The sequence below is a fragment of the Solanum verrucosum genome, unplaced genomic scaffold, assembly GCF_900185275.1.
Source record: "Solanum verrucosum unplaced genomic scaffold, falcon-dt-bn FXZP01000182.1, whole genome shotgun sequence".
NCBI classification, from domain to species: domain Eukaryota; kingdom Viridiplantae; phylum Streptophyta; class Magnoliopsida; order Solanales; family Solanaceae; genus Solanum; species Solanum verrucosum.
In genome coordinates, this window is record NW_026020378.1 from 7,126,582 (window position 1) to 7,143,774 (window position 17,193).

At 36.5% G+C, this 17,193-nt stretch overlaps 2 protein-coding genes across 2 annotated transcripts in view; both read right to left on the minus strand.

Moving 5' to 3' along the window:
- Positions 1-17,193, minus strand: part of LOC125838707 (histidine decarboxylase-like) — a 41,827-nt gene that overhangs the window by 7,180 nt on the left and 17,454 nt on the right. The gene's annotated exons all lie outside the window — the stretch shown is intronic.
- On the minus strand, positions 12,605-14,576 carry LOC125838706 (histidine decarboxylase-like). Its single transcript, XM_049517746.1, has 5 exons — positions 14,487-14,576; positions 13,909-14,387; positions 13,624-13,817; positions 13,389-13,525; positions 12,605-13,302 (listed from the first exon to the last, which is right to left on the minus strand). Exons 1-5 carry the CDS (start codon positions 14,508-14,510, stop codon positions 12,724-12,726), a joined length of 1,413 nt encoding a protein of 470 aa, XP_049373703.1. The 5' UTR covers positions 14,511-14,576; the 3' UTR covers positions 12,605-12,723.

The window sequence follows — 17,193 nt, forward strand, 5'->3', positions numbered from 1 at the left end:
CGTGTCTTCCTTCTTAGTTGAGGTTGAAGAGCTTCTTAAACTTTTTCTTGCAACAGTTATGGAGTTTCATGTACTCTTGTTTTCCATGAATTCTTATTTACTCCTTTTAAAAATATTTCCTCTTTTTGTGAGTTATATTTTTCACATACCTCTTGTTCCTGTTCAGCCTCATTTCTTTGTCCTTCTTCTTCAAGTTTATATTGTAGCTCTTGCTCCAATTTTCTTGAATCTAGCAAGGAGACTTCGTTGTACCACTATATTGGTGCTTCATCAAGTACCACATAAGTTGTCTCAATTTGCATGACGTATATTGATTCTAACCTTCTCCCTTCCATTATTGGTGTGCTTGTAACTTTTAAGTTTCGATATACTTATACGTCATTTGGCCCAAACAAGACATAGTTGCCAGAATCTGTTAGTTGTGATACAGATAATAAGTTTTTCTTCATACAGATAATAAGTTTTTCTTCATACTTGGAACATGATAGACATTTTTAAGTTCCACTTGTCTTGACTTGTATTGAAGCACAAACACCGTCTTGCCAATATGAGTTATTAGTCGATTAATGAGCTTTTTCTCATCACCAGTCATATGATTGGAACATCCTGAATCAATGATCCAATCATGTTCATAATCGACCAATTTCTCACTTACAGTTGCAAGTGCAATATCCTCTTCTTTGTTAAAGTGACATGTGATGAGCTCCTCTTGTTGATTAGTTTCTTCAACTGCATAAGAGGTCTCAAAATCCCAAACTTCTTCTTCATCTTTATGGTTTTGGGAAGAAGTAGCTACATTACCTTTAGCTTTTTTGTACCAGCAATCTCTAGCATAGTGTCCTTTCTTTCCACAATTATAGCACTTCTCCATTTGTCGGTTGTTGAAGCCTTTCGCCTGCTTATTTTGTCGTTGAGTTCTTTGATGTTGATTCTTTTGGTCTCCCCCTGGACGTGAGCTTCTCTCTGCTTTTTTTTTTATATAGTCTTGTCTTTTGGTGAAAAACGCCTTATCTTTGTCTTTTATAGTGAGACTTGATAATGGCTTCTCAGAATCTTCTTCATTTGCCAACAGATTTTCCAACTCAGATAAAGTTGGCTCTGTGGCCCACCCCCGTGTGGCTATAATTATGCCTTTGTACTCCAACCTTAGACCATGAATAATGATTTTCCCCATTCTTGTCTCCGTGATAGCATTCTCTGGATCTAATTTTGATATTTCATCATATAAAGATTTTACCTTTGAGAAGTATTGACTGATCGTCATATTCCGTTGAGAGATCTACAAAAACTCATTTTCAAGCCTTTGTAATCTCGCATCATTCTTCTTTGTAAAAATCATTGCCAAGGTGTCCCAAGCTCCTTTGGGTGTCTTGGCATTCTTAATTCGTTGCAATAACTCATCCTCAATTGTTACATGATACCAATTAAAGAAACATTACCCAGTATTCAAGAACCAGTTTCTTGAATAACACATACAAGATACTTAGTAACAGTAACACCAAGATATCGTGGAAACCTTCCTAACTCAAGGAAGGGAAAACCACATAGAGTTTTTATATTAAATCAACAATTACAATTCAGTAAATCGATGAACCTAACTCTAAACGTCTACCCTTTCGATTAACTATAATCGAAACCACCCTCAACTCTCCAAGAAGTCAAACTCGCTTCTTGGTTACAAAAACTCTCAATCTCTCAACTAACTCTAACCCTTAACAAGAAGTCAAAACTCACTTCTCGTTTACAATTCTCACACACTCACAAGACTCTCACAAACACTGATCCAAGAACAGATCAATGCTACTCAACTATTTAAAAGTAATTCTAACTCTAGAATTCTCTCGCTTCTACCTCTCGAGCACTTTGGTCTTTGCTATGAATTTTCTCTCTTTCTTTCTCGCTTTTTTTTTCCTGGATTATGCAAAGACGACTTCTTCTGTCCTTGTTGTTGTCCTTTTATAGTTTCTGAACTGTGTTTGAATCCGACATGTATAAGGAGAGCAATCCTCATTGTGCTAGGAAACAATTTTAATTATTTCTTTTAATTGCAATACCTTTTCCTTTTACAACTCAACTTATCACGTCTCTTTATTTATGCAGGACTTCTTTCGCTGATGGCTTTCCCTTTTTTGCCAAATTTTCTTTTTAGCGTGAGAACTGAGAACTCTTCCTTTTTTATTTCAGTCTTATTTATGCAAGTTGAACCTGGTTAACTATGTCGATCATCAAAACTGTATTAGATTTATCATTTCCCCCCTTTTTGATGATGACAAATCTACTCCACTTTTTGTTAAAAATCAACACTATATATGCAAGACAAATAATATCTTCCCCCTTTTGGCATATCAAAAAGAAAAGTGGTCAATACACAATAACATACTCTAACCAAAACTCAGAGTCCAGGAAGGGACAAAAGTTCAGAACAACACAGCAAAAGCAATACCAATCTAGGGAAATTAGCCATCTTTAACATAGGTAACACAAACATGACCAAAGTAAGCAAGAAAAACAACATGCACTTTACATTTTAAGCTCAGAAGAGCACTATCAAAACATCCAAAATATGCAAACACACAGTAAAATATGTCAATGTCTTAAAAAAAAAGCACAAGTAATTGGAACGAAAGATCAGTGTGCAAGAGCATTAATGACTAGGCTTAGGAGAAGACGATGATGAAACAAGGAGCTGAAGAACCCGGTTCATGCAAGCGTTGTTATCAATCTGTTCTTTTACTAACTGCTCTTGTAACTTGGCTACTTCCCCCTGAGACATAGTCAGGTCAGTACACAAGGAGACATTTTCAGCCTGAAGAACAACAACCTGGTCCCTGACAATTTTGAGATCACGAAGCAAGCTAGCAACGGGTCCAAATGCACGAGGAGAAACAATAGGAACCTGATTCGGTTCAGCAAGTAAGCAACACTCAGCAAGGGAGGACCTAGTCAGCATGTCTGCACTAGTCAAACTTCTAACCTCACCCAATGGCACAATAAATTCCTTGAACACTATAGAAAGAAGGTTCCCATATGCCAGTTGATGTGAACCAGGCTGAGGATCAACGATTCTAACCATGTGTTTAATCATTACAGATGGCCAATCTATGGGATCCATGTTCTCCAAAGCATGTGCAATGCCCATATCACGAAAACAAGCCTCATGTCTTTTATGTCCCCTAGGTAAAATGACCTTATGAATAGTCTCAAACTACAGTTTATGAAAATGGGCCATTTAACCCTTTAACACCTTCCTAACCCTAGTGGAGACCCTACCCTGGGAGAGCTTAGAGGTAAGAAGACAATTCTCATCATCCATCCAAACATACTCAGCAAGACCATTAGTAGGGATCTTAAGTATTTCCCCAAGCCAAATATGGTCGAAAACCAATTCCACCCCATTAATAGTAGAGGTTACAACATTCCCTTCCAAAACAGTGAGATTCGTATAAAATTCAACCACTTCCTTTTCAAATACTAACAATTTAGAATTAAGAAACAGATCCCCCCATCCCTGAAAGTTCAATAACCCAAAAACCTTCTTTATTGCATCTATTGATAGGATTTCAGTGTGAAAAGTCCTACCTCTAAGCACAGGCTTGGTAAAAAAATACTTCTCCTTCCCAATTTCCAGATATTTTAACATATTTTTACTCATTTTTTTGCAATGGAGGGGGGAGCGACAGATAGAACAGATGCTGAAACTTCCTCCGTCTCAGAGTCAAGCATGACTAGAGAAGAGGGAGGTTGAACATGGGACTTACCAATACGACGAAGTTTAGTGTTGGATGCCATGACCCATTTCAATTTGGCCTGACTTGCACTTTGTGTTAAGGGTGTACGAAGAGAGGTATGCTTTACTATAATGTGCTTGCGGGGACGCATGCTTTTTGGGGATGTAAAACACTGAGGGGAACATCATCAATATCATGTTCTTGAGGGAAGGTGGGTGATGGAGAACTAATAGTGGTGGTGGTGGTGGGAATGTAAGTTTCGATTGGAGGCGAGGATGGGAAGATAGTGTGGCTAGGGTTTTGAGTTTCTGAATAAGGCGGTGATGGATATGGTGTGAAGGGATCGTCGAATGCAAAATCCGGTAATGGGGATAGTTGTTGAGTGGGTGATGGATCTTTTGGTAAGGAGGCTAAGGATGTGTCGGTGAAGTGGTTTTCTTCCCCCGAGACACTATTTCGAGAGATGATGGTGCCGACGGAGCGTCATTAAGGCGAAAGAGCTTTCATCATCAAAATACTCTATGAGAGGGTTAGCCATTGGAAAGTTTAAGATCTCGTGGAGATTCGTGTTCGTTGTTGGTGATGTGGGAATGGTGTTCTTGCAGAAGGGGTGAATGAGAGGTTTTCTTGAAAAGAGAAGGTAATTATGGTGGTCTAACATAGATGGGATGGGTGATTGACGGTTGGGTTTTTGGGGGTGACGTATGGGAAAGAGAAAGATGGATTCCTATTTAATGTGGTTTTTCACGTAAAATTGTTGATATAGGGATATATGAAAAAATAAAGGTGAACCAAGTTCCTTGTGCTTTAGATTAATGACATGATCAAGTTTACATGTACAATGCATAGATGGAAACATAATGGAATGAAGTGCATACCTGATGTCCTGCGAACCTGGTTAAAGCCATGTGAGCGCTCTTGCCTCAAAGTTTTAAGAAACTAAGGGTAATATCATTAGACCTGATCAACATGCTGCGTCTTTTGAAAAAATATACATGAAGCAAGGTACTAAGACGAGTTAGGGAAATGCATATACTTAATTTATTGTGCACACTAATTATGATCTGATTGAAAGGATTGAGGGAGAGATAAGTATTAATCTTGAAATATTAGCCCAGAGCAAGTCGGTTTTTCTAAAAAGGTTCTCTTCCAAATGCCTTAGTTAAAATGTCAGCAATCTGGTCCTCAGTTTTGCAGAATATCATCATGATGAGGCCTTTTTCAACATTGTCCCTAAAAAAGTGATGCCAGATGTCTATATGATTGGTACGTTTATGCTGAACTGGGTTTTTTGCTATGTTGACAACACTTATATTATCACACATGATGGGAATATAACCAACTTTGATTCCAAAATCTTCTAGTTGGTGTTTGATCCATAATAATTGGGCACAACATGAAGCAACTGCAATATATTCAGCCTCACCTGTTGAAAGTGCGACTGAGCTTTGCTTTTTGGTTGCCCATGAGACAAGACAAAATCCTAAGAAGTTGTCATACCAGATGTGCCTTTTCTGTCAACCAGGTAGCCAGCATAGTCGGCATCAGCAAAGCCTACTAGATAAAAAGAGTTACCTGAGGGATACCATAACACCAGGTCCACAGTTCTTTTTAGATATCGAAGTACTTTTTTGATACCCTTTAGATGAGATTCTTTGGGACATGATTGAAATCTGGCACATAATCCAACACTGAACACAATATCGGGTCTGTTGGCGGTTAGATACAGAAGAGATCCAATCATCCCTCTATATTTTGTGTCGTTTAACTGAGAACTAGTTTCATCCTTGTCAAGATTAGTTGTAGTACCAATAGGGGTATGAATTGTCTTAGCTTTATTCATCTCAAACTTCTTTAGTAATTCCTTGATGTACTTTTGATGATGAATGGCTGTACCTGATGGAGACAGTTTGATTTGGAGACCCAAGAAGAAGGTTAGTTCATCCATCATACTCATCTCAAATTCACTACTCATTAGCTTTGCAAACTTAACTCCAAGTGAGGCATCAGTTCCCCCAAATATGATGTCATCAACATAAATTTGAACGATGAGTAGATCTTGACCTTGCTTTCGAAGAAATAATGTATTGTCTATTTTTCCGCGTGAGTATCCATATATAAGAAAGAGCGTGGATAACCAATCATACCAGGATCGTGGAGCTTGTTTCAGGCCATATAATGTTTTTTCTAGTTTATAGACGAACTCAGGGTGATCCGGGTTCTCAAAGTCAGGGGGTTGTTTCATATATACTTTCTTTTGAATAAATCCATTTAGAAAGACACTTTTTACATCCATCTGATATAGTTTGAACCTCCATGTGAGCCGCAAAAGCAATTAACATCCTTATTGTTTCAATCCTTTCTACCGGTGCGAAAGTTTCGTTATAGTCGATCCCTTCTTCTTGATTGTATCCTTGTACAACTAGTCTAGCCTTATTGCGTGTAACTTGTCCTTGATCATCTAGCTTATTCCGAAATACCCATCTAGTACCTATCACAGATCTATCATTGGGCCTTGGCACCAGGTTCCAAACCTTACTTCGTTCAAACTAGATTAGTTACTCCTGCATGGCGATAATCCATTATGGGTCTGCTAGAGCTTTCTTAATATTCCTTGGTTCAACTAAGGATAGATATGCGGAGAAGGCACACATATTCCTAAGTTTTGATCGAGTGTGAATTCCTGAGTCCAAAGGAGTGAAGATGTTTTGTATGGGATGAGAGCTTTGATGTTGACGACTACTTGGTTGAGTACCCTGTGTGGGGTCCATTATTGATGAACCTGGTTCTTTAGCCACCCTTTCTCTTGTTATATCTTCAGTTTCATGGGTAGTTGAACTTAGTGTGTCCTAAAGTTCCTCAGGTTCGTCCTCATCTGATTGAATTTCCTGGGTAACTTTAGTGGATTCATACCCAGATCTTCGAGATGATCTACCATGCTTTTATGAATTTGATTCAGTCCTTCATAAAAAATGACATGCATACTTTCTTTTACTCGATTCATTCTCTTGTAAAGTATTTTATATGACTTACTTTGTGTTGAATATCCAAGAAACACTCATTCATCACTTTTGGCGTCAAATTTACCCAACATGTCCTTCTTATTGTTATGCACGTAACAGGTACACCCAAAAGGTCGAAGGTGTGCTAGATTCGACTTTGTTCCTTTCAATAGTTTGTAAGGAGTTTTATTCAGAATTGACCTTATCATGCATCTGTTAATAAGATAACAAGAGGTGTTAATAGCCTCAGCCCAGTAGGATTTTGTTAGATTGCTCAATATCAACATGGTTCTAGCAATGTCTTCTAATGTTCTATTCTTGCGTTCCATTACACCATTTTGCTATGGAGTTCTTGGTGCTGAGAAATTGTGATCAACCCCATTGATAGTGCAGAAGTTTAGGAATTTTGAGTTTTCAAACTTTAACCCATGATCTGATTTGATGCTGATGACTTCATTGTCGAATTTCTTTTGAACCAGTTGCATAAAGATTTCAAACATATCGTATGTCTCATCCTTTGTTGCCAAGAATATGGTCCATGTAAATCTAGAGTAATCATCTACAATTACAAATATGTACCTTTTTCCCCTCTCTACTTAGCACGCGCATTGGTCCACATAAATGTATGTGAAGCAGTTCCAAAGGTTTTGTTGTGCTAACTACTCCTTTTGGTTTGAAAGAGAATTTTAATTTTTTCCCTTGACCGCATGCACCACAGATTTGGTCACTATTTAGTTTCTTTTTAGGTAGTCCTCTAACCAGGTCCTTTGTTATTAACTTGTTAATTGTAGAAAAACTAATATGCCCCAACCTCTTGTGCCATAGAAGAGCGTTTTCAGTGATGGAGCTGAGGCATATGAGTGAATTTTCTGGACTCATTATCTCTGTTTTGTATACATTTGTGTGCCTTTTACCAAAAAGAACCAGTTCATTTGTGGTTGAGTTTACCACTTTGCATTCATCAGCAGTAAATATTACTTTATTTCCTTTGTCACACATTTGAGATATGCTTAGCAGGTTGTGTTGTAATCCATTCACATAGTACATATTATCAATTGCTTGTTTGAGGTTGATCCCCACCTTTCCGATTCCTTGTATTTCTCCAGTTTTTCCGTACCCAAAGGATACGTTTCAGTCATATGTCTGGAACATACGTTGTCCAAGTACCAATGTCTTGGCTTTCCTCCCGCTGAATCCTGCAATTATTAGATAGGGTTAGTTTTGGGTACCCAAATCCACTTGGGTCCCTATTTGTCAGAGAAAAGATGAATAAGATTTCTTCTAGCCCATAATGGAAGGGTTTTAGGTGTGAGAACCAACTTTGTGTTGTTGCCTTTCAGTATTTTCTGTGTTTTTTGTACGAAGGCAAAGTTGTTTTTATGTGCAGTTTGCTTTTTATTGCATGCATAACTCTTATGACCTGTAAGTCCACAGTGGGAACACATACAATCTATGTTGGTATTATTTGCTTCATGAAAGCCTATTCCATGTCTTGTGGTAGATTGACTCTTTTGGATGCTATCGAGAAGTATGGAGGATCTGGTCCATCTCATACTGTGCTCTGCTTCCATTTTTGTCATGTGAAGTTTCTTCTGGAGATTTTCATTTTTTATAGTTATGGAGTCAAGTTCTTTATTCAATTATATTAGCTCATTTTACAGAAGAAAGTTTTGTTGTTCTAGGTTCATATTTTCTTCTCTCAAAGATGCACGATCTTCCATCAACAAGTCTTTTTCAGAACATTTTGATTCATATGCATTTATGAGAGTATGCAATAAGGATTCCAGTTTTCCTTTTGAGTAAGATTCAAGATGTTCTTTAATGTGAAGTAGACTAACCTAGTCTTGCTTGTCCTCATCTTCTGAGTCTGATCCAACCATTAGTGCCAATATTGTATCTTATGTCTAACAACTATTTTCAGTTTCACCTAGTTCAGTTATGGCTACTAGTGCAAGAAAGTCATATTTGTCAGTTTGCTTTATTGCAAGTAGGGATTGATCTTCAGTTTCTTCATCTTCAGACTCATCTTCTGACATGCCTCCCATTGCATCAAATGCTTTCTTCATTGAGAGATCAGCCTCTTGGTTAGTCATTCTCCTATTTGTAGGAATGTACATGTCTCCTTTACTATCCCTTGTCTTTTCCGGATTATTCTTTTTATGTTCTAAGGCCCAGAGTGGACAAAATTTAATGAAGTGATCTGGACTTCCATATTTATGACATAGTTGCTCTCTTGAGGTTTCAGCTATCTTTTGAGGACTTCTTCTTTGAAATGTTTGTCCTCTATTTAACATTCTAGAGAACCTCTTTGTGATGAGTGCAATATTCTCATCTTCAAAATCTTCAGGGGTCGTGGCTTTAAGAACCAGGTTCTTCTCCTTTCTTTTGCTACCTATTTCTCTCTTTTGATTTTTCTTCAGTTCATATGTTATGAGATTTCCAATGAGTTCAACCATGGACAGTTTATCTAAATCACGTGCTTCAGTGATGGTTCCACTTTACTTTCCCACGACTCTGGTAGAACACTTAGGATTTTTCTGACAGCCTTTTCGTTATGAATTACTTCTCTTAAAGAGTAAATCTTATTTATGATTGTAGTGAACATGGTGTGCATATATTGAATTGTTTCCCCTTCCATCATTCTGAACAGTTTATATTGTCTGTTCAAGTTATCGATTTTAGATTTCTTGACTTGAGTTGTTCATTCGTGTGCGGTCTGCAGAGTTTCCCAAATTGACTTTACATCTTGAAATGATGAAATCCTATTGTACTCGTATGGTCTTATGCTGCATATTAGAATCTTTTTAGACTTGGCGTTATTTTGGATGGCGAATTTTTCTGCAACATCCCATTGTTTTCTATCCTTAGGTATCATCGTGACTCCATCTTCTCCCTTCTTCATGGTATGGTAGGACCATCCAGAACTACGCTCCAAAGATTGGGATTTTTGCTTATCAAGTGATTCATCATACGGTTTTTCCACCATCCGTAGTATTTTCCAATGGTGGTCGAGTTTGAAAGGCTTCTTCTTGTGGGATAGGTGGTGCTGCCATTGATACTTTTGAAGATGTGAAGCTTTTAACGAAAAGACCTGCTTTAATATCAATTGAAGAAACCTTACCTAGTATTCAAGAACCAATTTCTTGAATAACACACACAAGATACTTAGTAACAGTAACACCAAGATATCGTGGAAAATTTCCTAACTCAAGGAAGGGAAAAACCACACAGAGTTTTATATTAATTCAACAATTACAATTCAGTAAATCGTTGAACCTAACTCTAAACGTCTACCCTTTCGATTAACTATAATCGAAACCACCCTCAACTCTCCAAGAAGTCAAACTCGCTTCTTGGTTACAAAACTCTCAATCTCTCAACTAACTCTAACCCTTAACAAGAATTCAAAACCCACTTCTCATTTACAAATCTCACACACTCACAAGACTCTCACAAACACTGATCCAAGAACAGATCAATGCGACTCAACTATTTGAAAGTAATTCTAACTCTAGAATTCTCTCGCTTCTACCTCTCGAGCACTTTGATCTTCGCTATGAATTTTCTCTTTTTCTTTCTCGCTCTTTTTTTTTTGGATTATGCAAAGACGACTTCTTTTGTCCTTGCTTTTATCCTTTAATATATTCTGAACTGTGTTTGAATCCGACATGTATAAGGAGAGAAGTCCTCGTTGTGCAAGGAAACAATTTTAATTATTTCTTTTAAATGCAATACGTTTTCCTTTTACAACTCGACGTATAACGTCTCCTTATTTATGCAGGACTTCTTTCGATGATGTTTTTCCCTTTTTGACCCAACTTTCTTTTTAGCGCGAGAACTGAGAACTCTTCCTTTTTTATTTCAGTCTTATTTATGCAGGTTGAACCTAGTTCACTATGTCGATCATCAAAACTGTATTAGATTTATCAGTTACAGTAAGAACAAACATGGCCTTTCCAGCTTTGACCTTCTACATTTTTGCTGCTTTAGCATCTGTTGGTGGTGTGGTGTCTGATCCCATAATTCTTGGCAGAGAAAGTAATATTGCATTCTCGTGCTCCATGATCCATAGTTGCTTGCGTTGAGCTTCTCAACACTATTGAGAGTGCTTGCGAAATCTGCCATTGATAAGTGCCTCGTGACTTGTAAACTCCAACAACAATAGCTTGTAAGATCTTCTTTGAGTTACTACCTCTCTCTTATTTACCAGGCTCTAATACCACTTGTTGGATATATTGGTTTGGAGACGACGAGCACTATCGACTTCTCACAATTTGAATTTTACTATATCAAAGTAAGGACCCGCTTCGGTCTTACAATCTTGATCACACTTGTTGCTTGCTTCAACAACACTCTTTACTTGAGCACACACTTGTTTGCTCTCTTACTTTTTTACTTGCTTGGTTTGTTGCTTAATTAGTTGCTTGGTTACATATCGAATAAACTACCTCTATTTATAGGAGGTGATGGAAGAATCTAGAGAGATACATACTACTATACTCTAGAATATTCCTCGCTATCTTTTTCTAGAAATGTTCTTTCTAGAACATTTCTAGACCATTCTCTCTAGAACAATCATTCTAGAGATCTTCCTTCAATTCTCTACAACTCCGAAATATTCTAGATTTTTCTTGATTTATCTTAAGTAAATAATTAAATCGGTGATGAATTCTTAACACACACATATATATTACTACAAACGTATGACATTAAGGATAATGAATTAGGCCCGCATGAATAACCAAGTTTATTTAAAAAAAAAGTCTCATTAGTCTAATTTTTGCAAAAGAAAAACTCATGCTCGACATTAAGAAATTATTTATACCATATGAAAAAATTATATTAAAGAATGACTAATTACTATTATTATTAAATAATGAATCATTATAAAATTATATTTAAGAATTTGTAATTTCGAACACTAATTTATAAAATAATTATGATATTTTGATCTCTTGCTATAATCCATAGTTCACTCATTTTATGATATTTTGATCTCTTGCTAGCTATAACAATTATGATATTTTTATATTTGTTAAAATAAATACAATTTTTAAAAAAAAATTAAATATTCAAACAAAAATTTGAGTTTGATATCATAATTTCAAATAATAATTTTATATGACAGTGTCCAAATGACCCTAAATCGAACTCTCTAAAAAAAATTTACCCAATATTTCCTCAGAAGTCAGAACTGAGATTGGATTTAAGGTTTTTTTTTTTTTTTTTAGCCTTTCCATTTATAATTCACTCCAAAAAGTGTTTATCTTTTGCAATAATCAATTGTTTTTTCAGTCAAAATTGATGTAAAATGGACTATCTCTGTCATGTCATTATAATGGCCCACCCCACCTAATTTATATTATTTTATCATTATTGACACATGATTTATTTCTTAATCGGAATTTTAAAAAAAAATAACTCACGTTGTATCTTAATAGAAGATCAGTTTGGTTAGTAACAGAAGATAATGCTCTCTATTAAAGAAAAAGAAGCCTAGCAACTCAATTCACAAAACGGGGTTTTTTTTTTAAAAGGCTGCAAAGCGTAGATGGCCATGCGCCTTGTAACGCTCATGGCGGCTGAGCCTTAGAAGGCTAAAAGATGTTGCGCGATACAAGATGCATGGGTATCCGTGTCTTGCGGTGGAAACCCTGATTTAGACAGTGTTTAAATTTGTCGCCCTTTTGGAATTTTCGAAAAATTTTGTTGCCCTTTCGGCTCCAGACTCATGGATTGTCTCTTTTTGAAGTGTGATGTGGTACTCAATTTGCCACTAGCTAGACACGATGGAACCTAATCCTAGCTATTATAAGTAAACGTTTGCTAATTCATAAAAGAGTGTTAACACTTTTTAATTTAAAAAATGTTTCATGTATACAATTCAATTTCAATGTTATAACAAAAGAAGGAAATAATAAGAGTTACAAAATGCCATCTCTAAGGAAGAAATATTAACAGCAACAAATGCCATCTCTCGTTTTCTTTGTCTTCTAAGGACTAATATAGTCAATCTTATGATAAGAGCATGCACAATTTTGAGCACCAATATCCTCTCCAACACAAGGAGGATTGGTCTTTCCATTTTGATACCATACTTTTCTTTGTTGAACTAGTTCACTGATGAAATTGTCAAGCATCTCTCGTGTGATGCCTGGCATAACAATAACATGTGCCATATCTTTGACGCATGAAAGTTGCCAACGACGGACAAATTCATGGTCACGAGGCCTTTCAAGTACAACTATGATGCTAAGGTCATTAAGCATGACACTTATCCCTGCTTGTTGAAGACGATCTTTCAAATATTTAGCATTGTCGAGACATCTTTTAACATCCTTTTGCAGGCCAATTTGACCTTTTGCGCTCAAGCTATACCACAAGAAAATTGGAGTTAAACCGTTACGACTACCAGAAATAGTGGCATCCACCGAAGCAATGTACTCCACATTTGTTGAGAGATTATTGATGTAGCTTTTTCTTGTTATTTGGACCCCACAAGGCATTGGGCATCCTAGGAACTTGTGACCAGAAATTGTGACACTTCCAATTGGCTTCTTGAAACTAATCATCTGTTCAAATTGCACAAAGAATTATAAGAATGTTGCTCTCAAAATTACTCAAGAAATTGTAATTAGAAGTAAGAAGTGAAACTCACATTGTTTATAAAAGGGGTCATAAGACCACATAGTGCTGCATCACAATGGATGTAAAACCTATCTTGTGAATAGCCACAATCTTTGAGTGTTTCAAGAATAACATCAACATTATCAATAGCTCCTTTGAACGTAGTTCCTATAGTTAGAAGAACCATCAAGGGAAAAGTCGTAAGAGGACTAATTACTTCATAAAAGAAGAAAATAAAAATGATAGAGGTTGAAGTAAATACATACCAATTGTGACATTTATAATTGCTGGTTTGTCCTTATTTTGAAGCAACTTTGCTCTTAAATCTGAATAATCCATCTCTCCATTTACTGATGTGTTGATTGTTTCAGAATCCATTCTGTACATTCTTGCAGCTTTGAAAACTGAATAGTGAGAATCTTTTGATGCATATAATATTCCTTCAGGAAGTAACTCTCTCCTGCAAAATGATATTTAGAAAATTTAAGAGCACTGAAACAATATATAGAAGTTATTATATTATATAAACTCAGGTCAATATATGAACTTACCCTAACAAAATACCATGGAGATTGCCTTCGGTACCACCATTGGTAACATAGCCCCAATATTGGTCCTTTTCAATTTCCCACAGTTGTGCAAACCAATCCAAAACTGCTACTTCGAAGTCTTTAGAATGGAAATCGACAGTGTTTTGAAGGAAAGGATCACCACAATTGTTTAGGTGAAACTGCAAAAGTGGTGCTAAAGTTGCATAGTGATCATAACATATGTTCACTGGATAACCTAGATGATAATTGACTCGTTGTGTTAGTGTGTCCAAATAATTGACCAAGATAGTGTCCAAAGAGGGACCATCATTCTTCAATCCAGGCTCCATCACCTCAAGTTCCAAGTTCTTCCTTGGCCCTGCCCCTGGTGGTGCCACCTTTTGTTTCTTGTTCTCCCCATTCGGGAACAATCTTCGCCGAGCTAAACTTCTGGGTGTCATGGCTAAACTTCTCGGTGTCATGGGTAATGGCTCAAAATCCTGTCAAGAATCATGATAATTCAATTTAAGATATAATTAATTAAATAAAAACATATTTTATCTATAGAGGATGTCGTAACAAACATGAAGGGTACGTACCATTTCAAGTGAGAGGCTACCCATTATATATTGTGAAACACAAATTTATAGTAAGTATTTTTTGTTTGGTTAGAATAAAGGAGAAACAATTGCTGAGTGCATTTTGTTCATATGTTTGGGATACTTATATATAGGCCTTACAAGATGAAGGTTTTGTGCACCCCTTTAATTTCCTCTCTTTTTCCTCTTAGTTTCTTCAACTGTGTACCCCACTTGTTTTTTCTAAAGTTCCATTAAGTATATTTATTAGTATATATATTGCAAATGATGAACTTTTCCCCTGTGCGGTCTTGACCAAGCCATTCTTAGAAAGTGACTACTCAACTTGCTAGAAAATATTATTATGAATGATGGGTTGGTGAAAGTAATGAGAAGCCAAATCCAAATTTGTTAAACATGCAAAGACTATACTCACAAATTAAACGCGTGCTTGTAAGCAATTCATTATTTATTAAGAATTATAATGGTGCTAATAGCAATTAGCAACCATATATTCATGTCTAACTACAACCAATAAAATGTTAATTCTCCATTTGCCTTGCATAAATACTATGAATAATGTTTATTTTTGGATGTACATAACTGTAACTTTAAAAGTGAAAATCAGTTGAAAAACAGGTCATTAGTTATTTTCCAAATTTAAAGGCAACTTTAAATTTGATTTAAAAAAATTATGATCAAGCTTTGATTTTCAAATAAAGTAAAAAAAAAAATAGTTTAGAAAGATAATGAATAATTTTTTTATGGTCAAATGAGTCCTAATTAATAGAGTATTCGGATTTCACTAGGATGCTACTTGGTGGATTCTTTGTGTACAAGCAAAGTGGAATGTAGCTACTTCACTCCACCAAATGTCAATAATTAGGAACTAAAGACACGGGTCAATCTTTGAATTGGTCTATTTTTAACTATCTTCACACCAATTATAATTTAAAGATGCTACTCATATATAAATGGGTTATATATATGTTGGTTAGATTTATGACAGCTAGGATTAGAGCAGTTCACAAGATAATTATTCTAGAATCAGTTAGAAGGTTAGAAAGTTGTTAGAGTTAGTTAGCACAGTAACTTTCCTTTATATAGACATAGCATTGTAAAGATATTTTCAAGATGCTTTCAGCTTAATAAGAATGAGTTCTCTTTCTTCTATAATTCTCTCTGTATCTTCTTCTTCCTGATCCTTTTGCATCTTCTAGATGGTGATTACTCCATAAGTTTACATGGTATCAGAGCCTGAGTGTTCGAGCAGGAGTTCATCATCAATTTGTGGTTTTTTCAACGTGTAGTTGTTCATCTTTGTAGTGATTTTTTGTTGATTCGATTATTACGGTTCTTTTTAGAGCTTCGATCTATAATCCATGGCGATTGATGAGTCCAATGATGCAGCAGTTGTCCCACCTCATTCAATCGAGATTGATCATTATCATCCCCTGTATCTGCATCCATCAGATACCTCAGGAAGCTCTTTGGTTTCAATTCAGCTCACTGGTCCTGAAAACTATGCCATCTGGAGTAGATCTATGCGCCTTGCTTTACTGGGAAAAAGTAAGCTTGGTTTTGTTGATGGGAAGCATACCAGAGACACATTTCCTTCTTCTCTTCATGATCTATGGGAAAAGTGTAATGCCATTGTTCTCTCATGGATCATCAATTCAATCAGGAAAAAGCTCTTGAGCAGTGTGATTTATGCATCAAATGCATCAAAAGTTTGGAGTGACCTAAAGGAAAGGTTCGATAAGGTTGATGGATCTCGAATTCATTTTCTGCACAAGGAGATTCACTCTATGTCACAAGGTACACTCACTGTTTCCAATTACTTCTCTAGATTGTGTGAATACTGGGATGAATTCGATGCCATAATGCCCTGCCCAGGCTGTAACTGCCCTGAATCTAGGAATTACATGCAACATTTTGATTATCAACGTTTACTTCAGTTTCTCACTGGTCTAAATGAGTCATATGCCCCCAGTAGGAGTCAAATTCTTATGATGACTCCTACTCCCTCTATCAATCAAGCTTATTCTATGGTGATCTCAGAGGAGAGCCAAAGGTCTCTTGGAAAATCAGTCCAAAACCTTGATATTAATGAAGGAGCTGCTTTCTATACGAGCAAAGGAAATTTTAAGCCTAATCCCGGAGGAGGAGGAGTCCAATTTAGGCCAACTTCTAGTCAAGGTCATACTGGGAACACTAGGTCTGGTTACTATACAGGTTCAAGCTCTAACTCTGGATCAGGCAACTCAGGCAATGCCTCAAGCTCTGGCTCTAAAAACAGAAAAAATAGTTATCTACAGTGTGATTACTGTCACTACACTGGTCATACTAGCGATCGATGCTACCAGCTGCATGGATATCCTCCAGATTTTAGACTAAACTCAAAGAAGAAGTTTAACTCACACTCAGCTGCATCATCAGGACATGGAAACGCTGTCAACTTTGCTAGTGAACATGATACTTCATCAGATATGGATGGTTATTCAGGTAGCTCTAGTAATGCTTTGGGTGCAACTTCCTCCAATCCTACATTTGCTTATGTACAGCAGTCTAGATCTTCTCAGATCTCTCATCCTAGTGCTCCACACTTTACTCCTGAGCAATACCATCAAATTCTGCAGATGATTGGACAAAACAGTGAGACTAGTGGTACTGCTCTATCTGCAGGTATGGTTAATCCCTCTAACCAATGGATAGTAGACACAGGAGC

Excerpts from the sequence above, each read along its gene's own strand:
- LOC125838706 (XM_049517746.1), bottom strand. The coding sequence starts at position 14,510 with ATGGGTAGCCTCTCACTTGAAATG. Across the intron at positions 13,818-13,908 it reads CTCCATGGTATTTTGTTAGG|GAGAGAGTTACTTCCTGAAG; the intron begins GTAAGTTCATAT and ends ATCATTTTGCAG. Across the intron at positions 13,526-13,623 it reads AATTATAAATGTCACAATTG|GAACTACGTTCAAAGGAGCT; the intron begins GTATGTATTTAC and ends TTCTAACTATAG.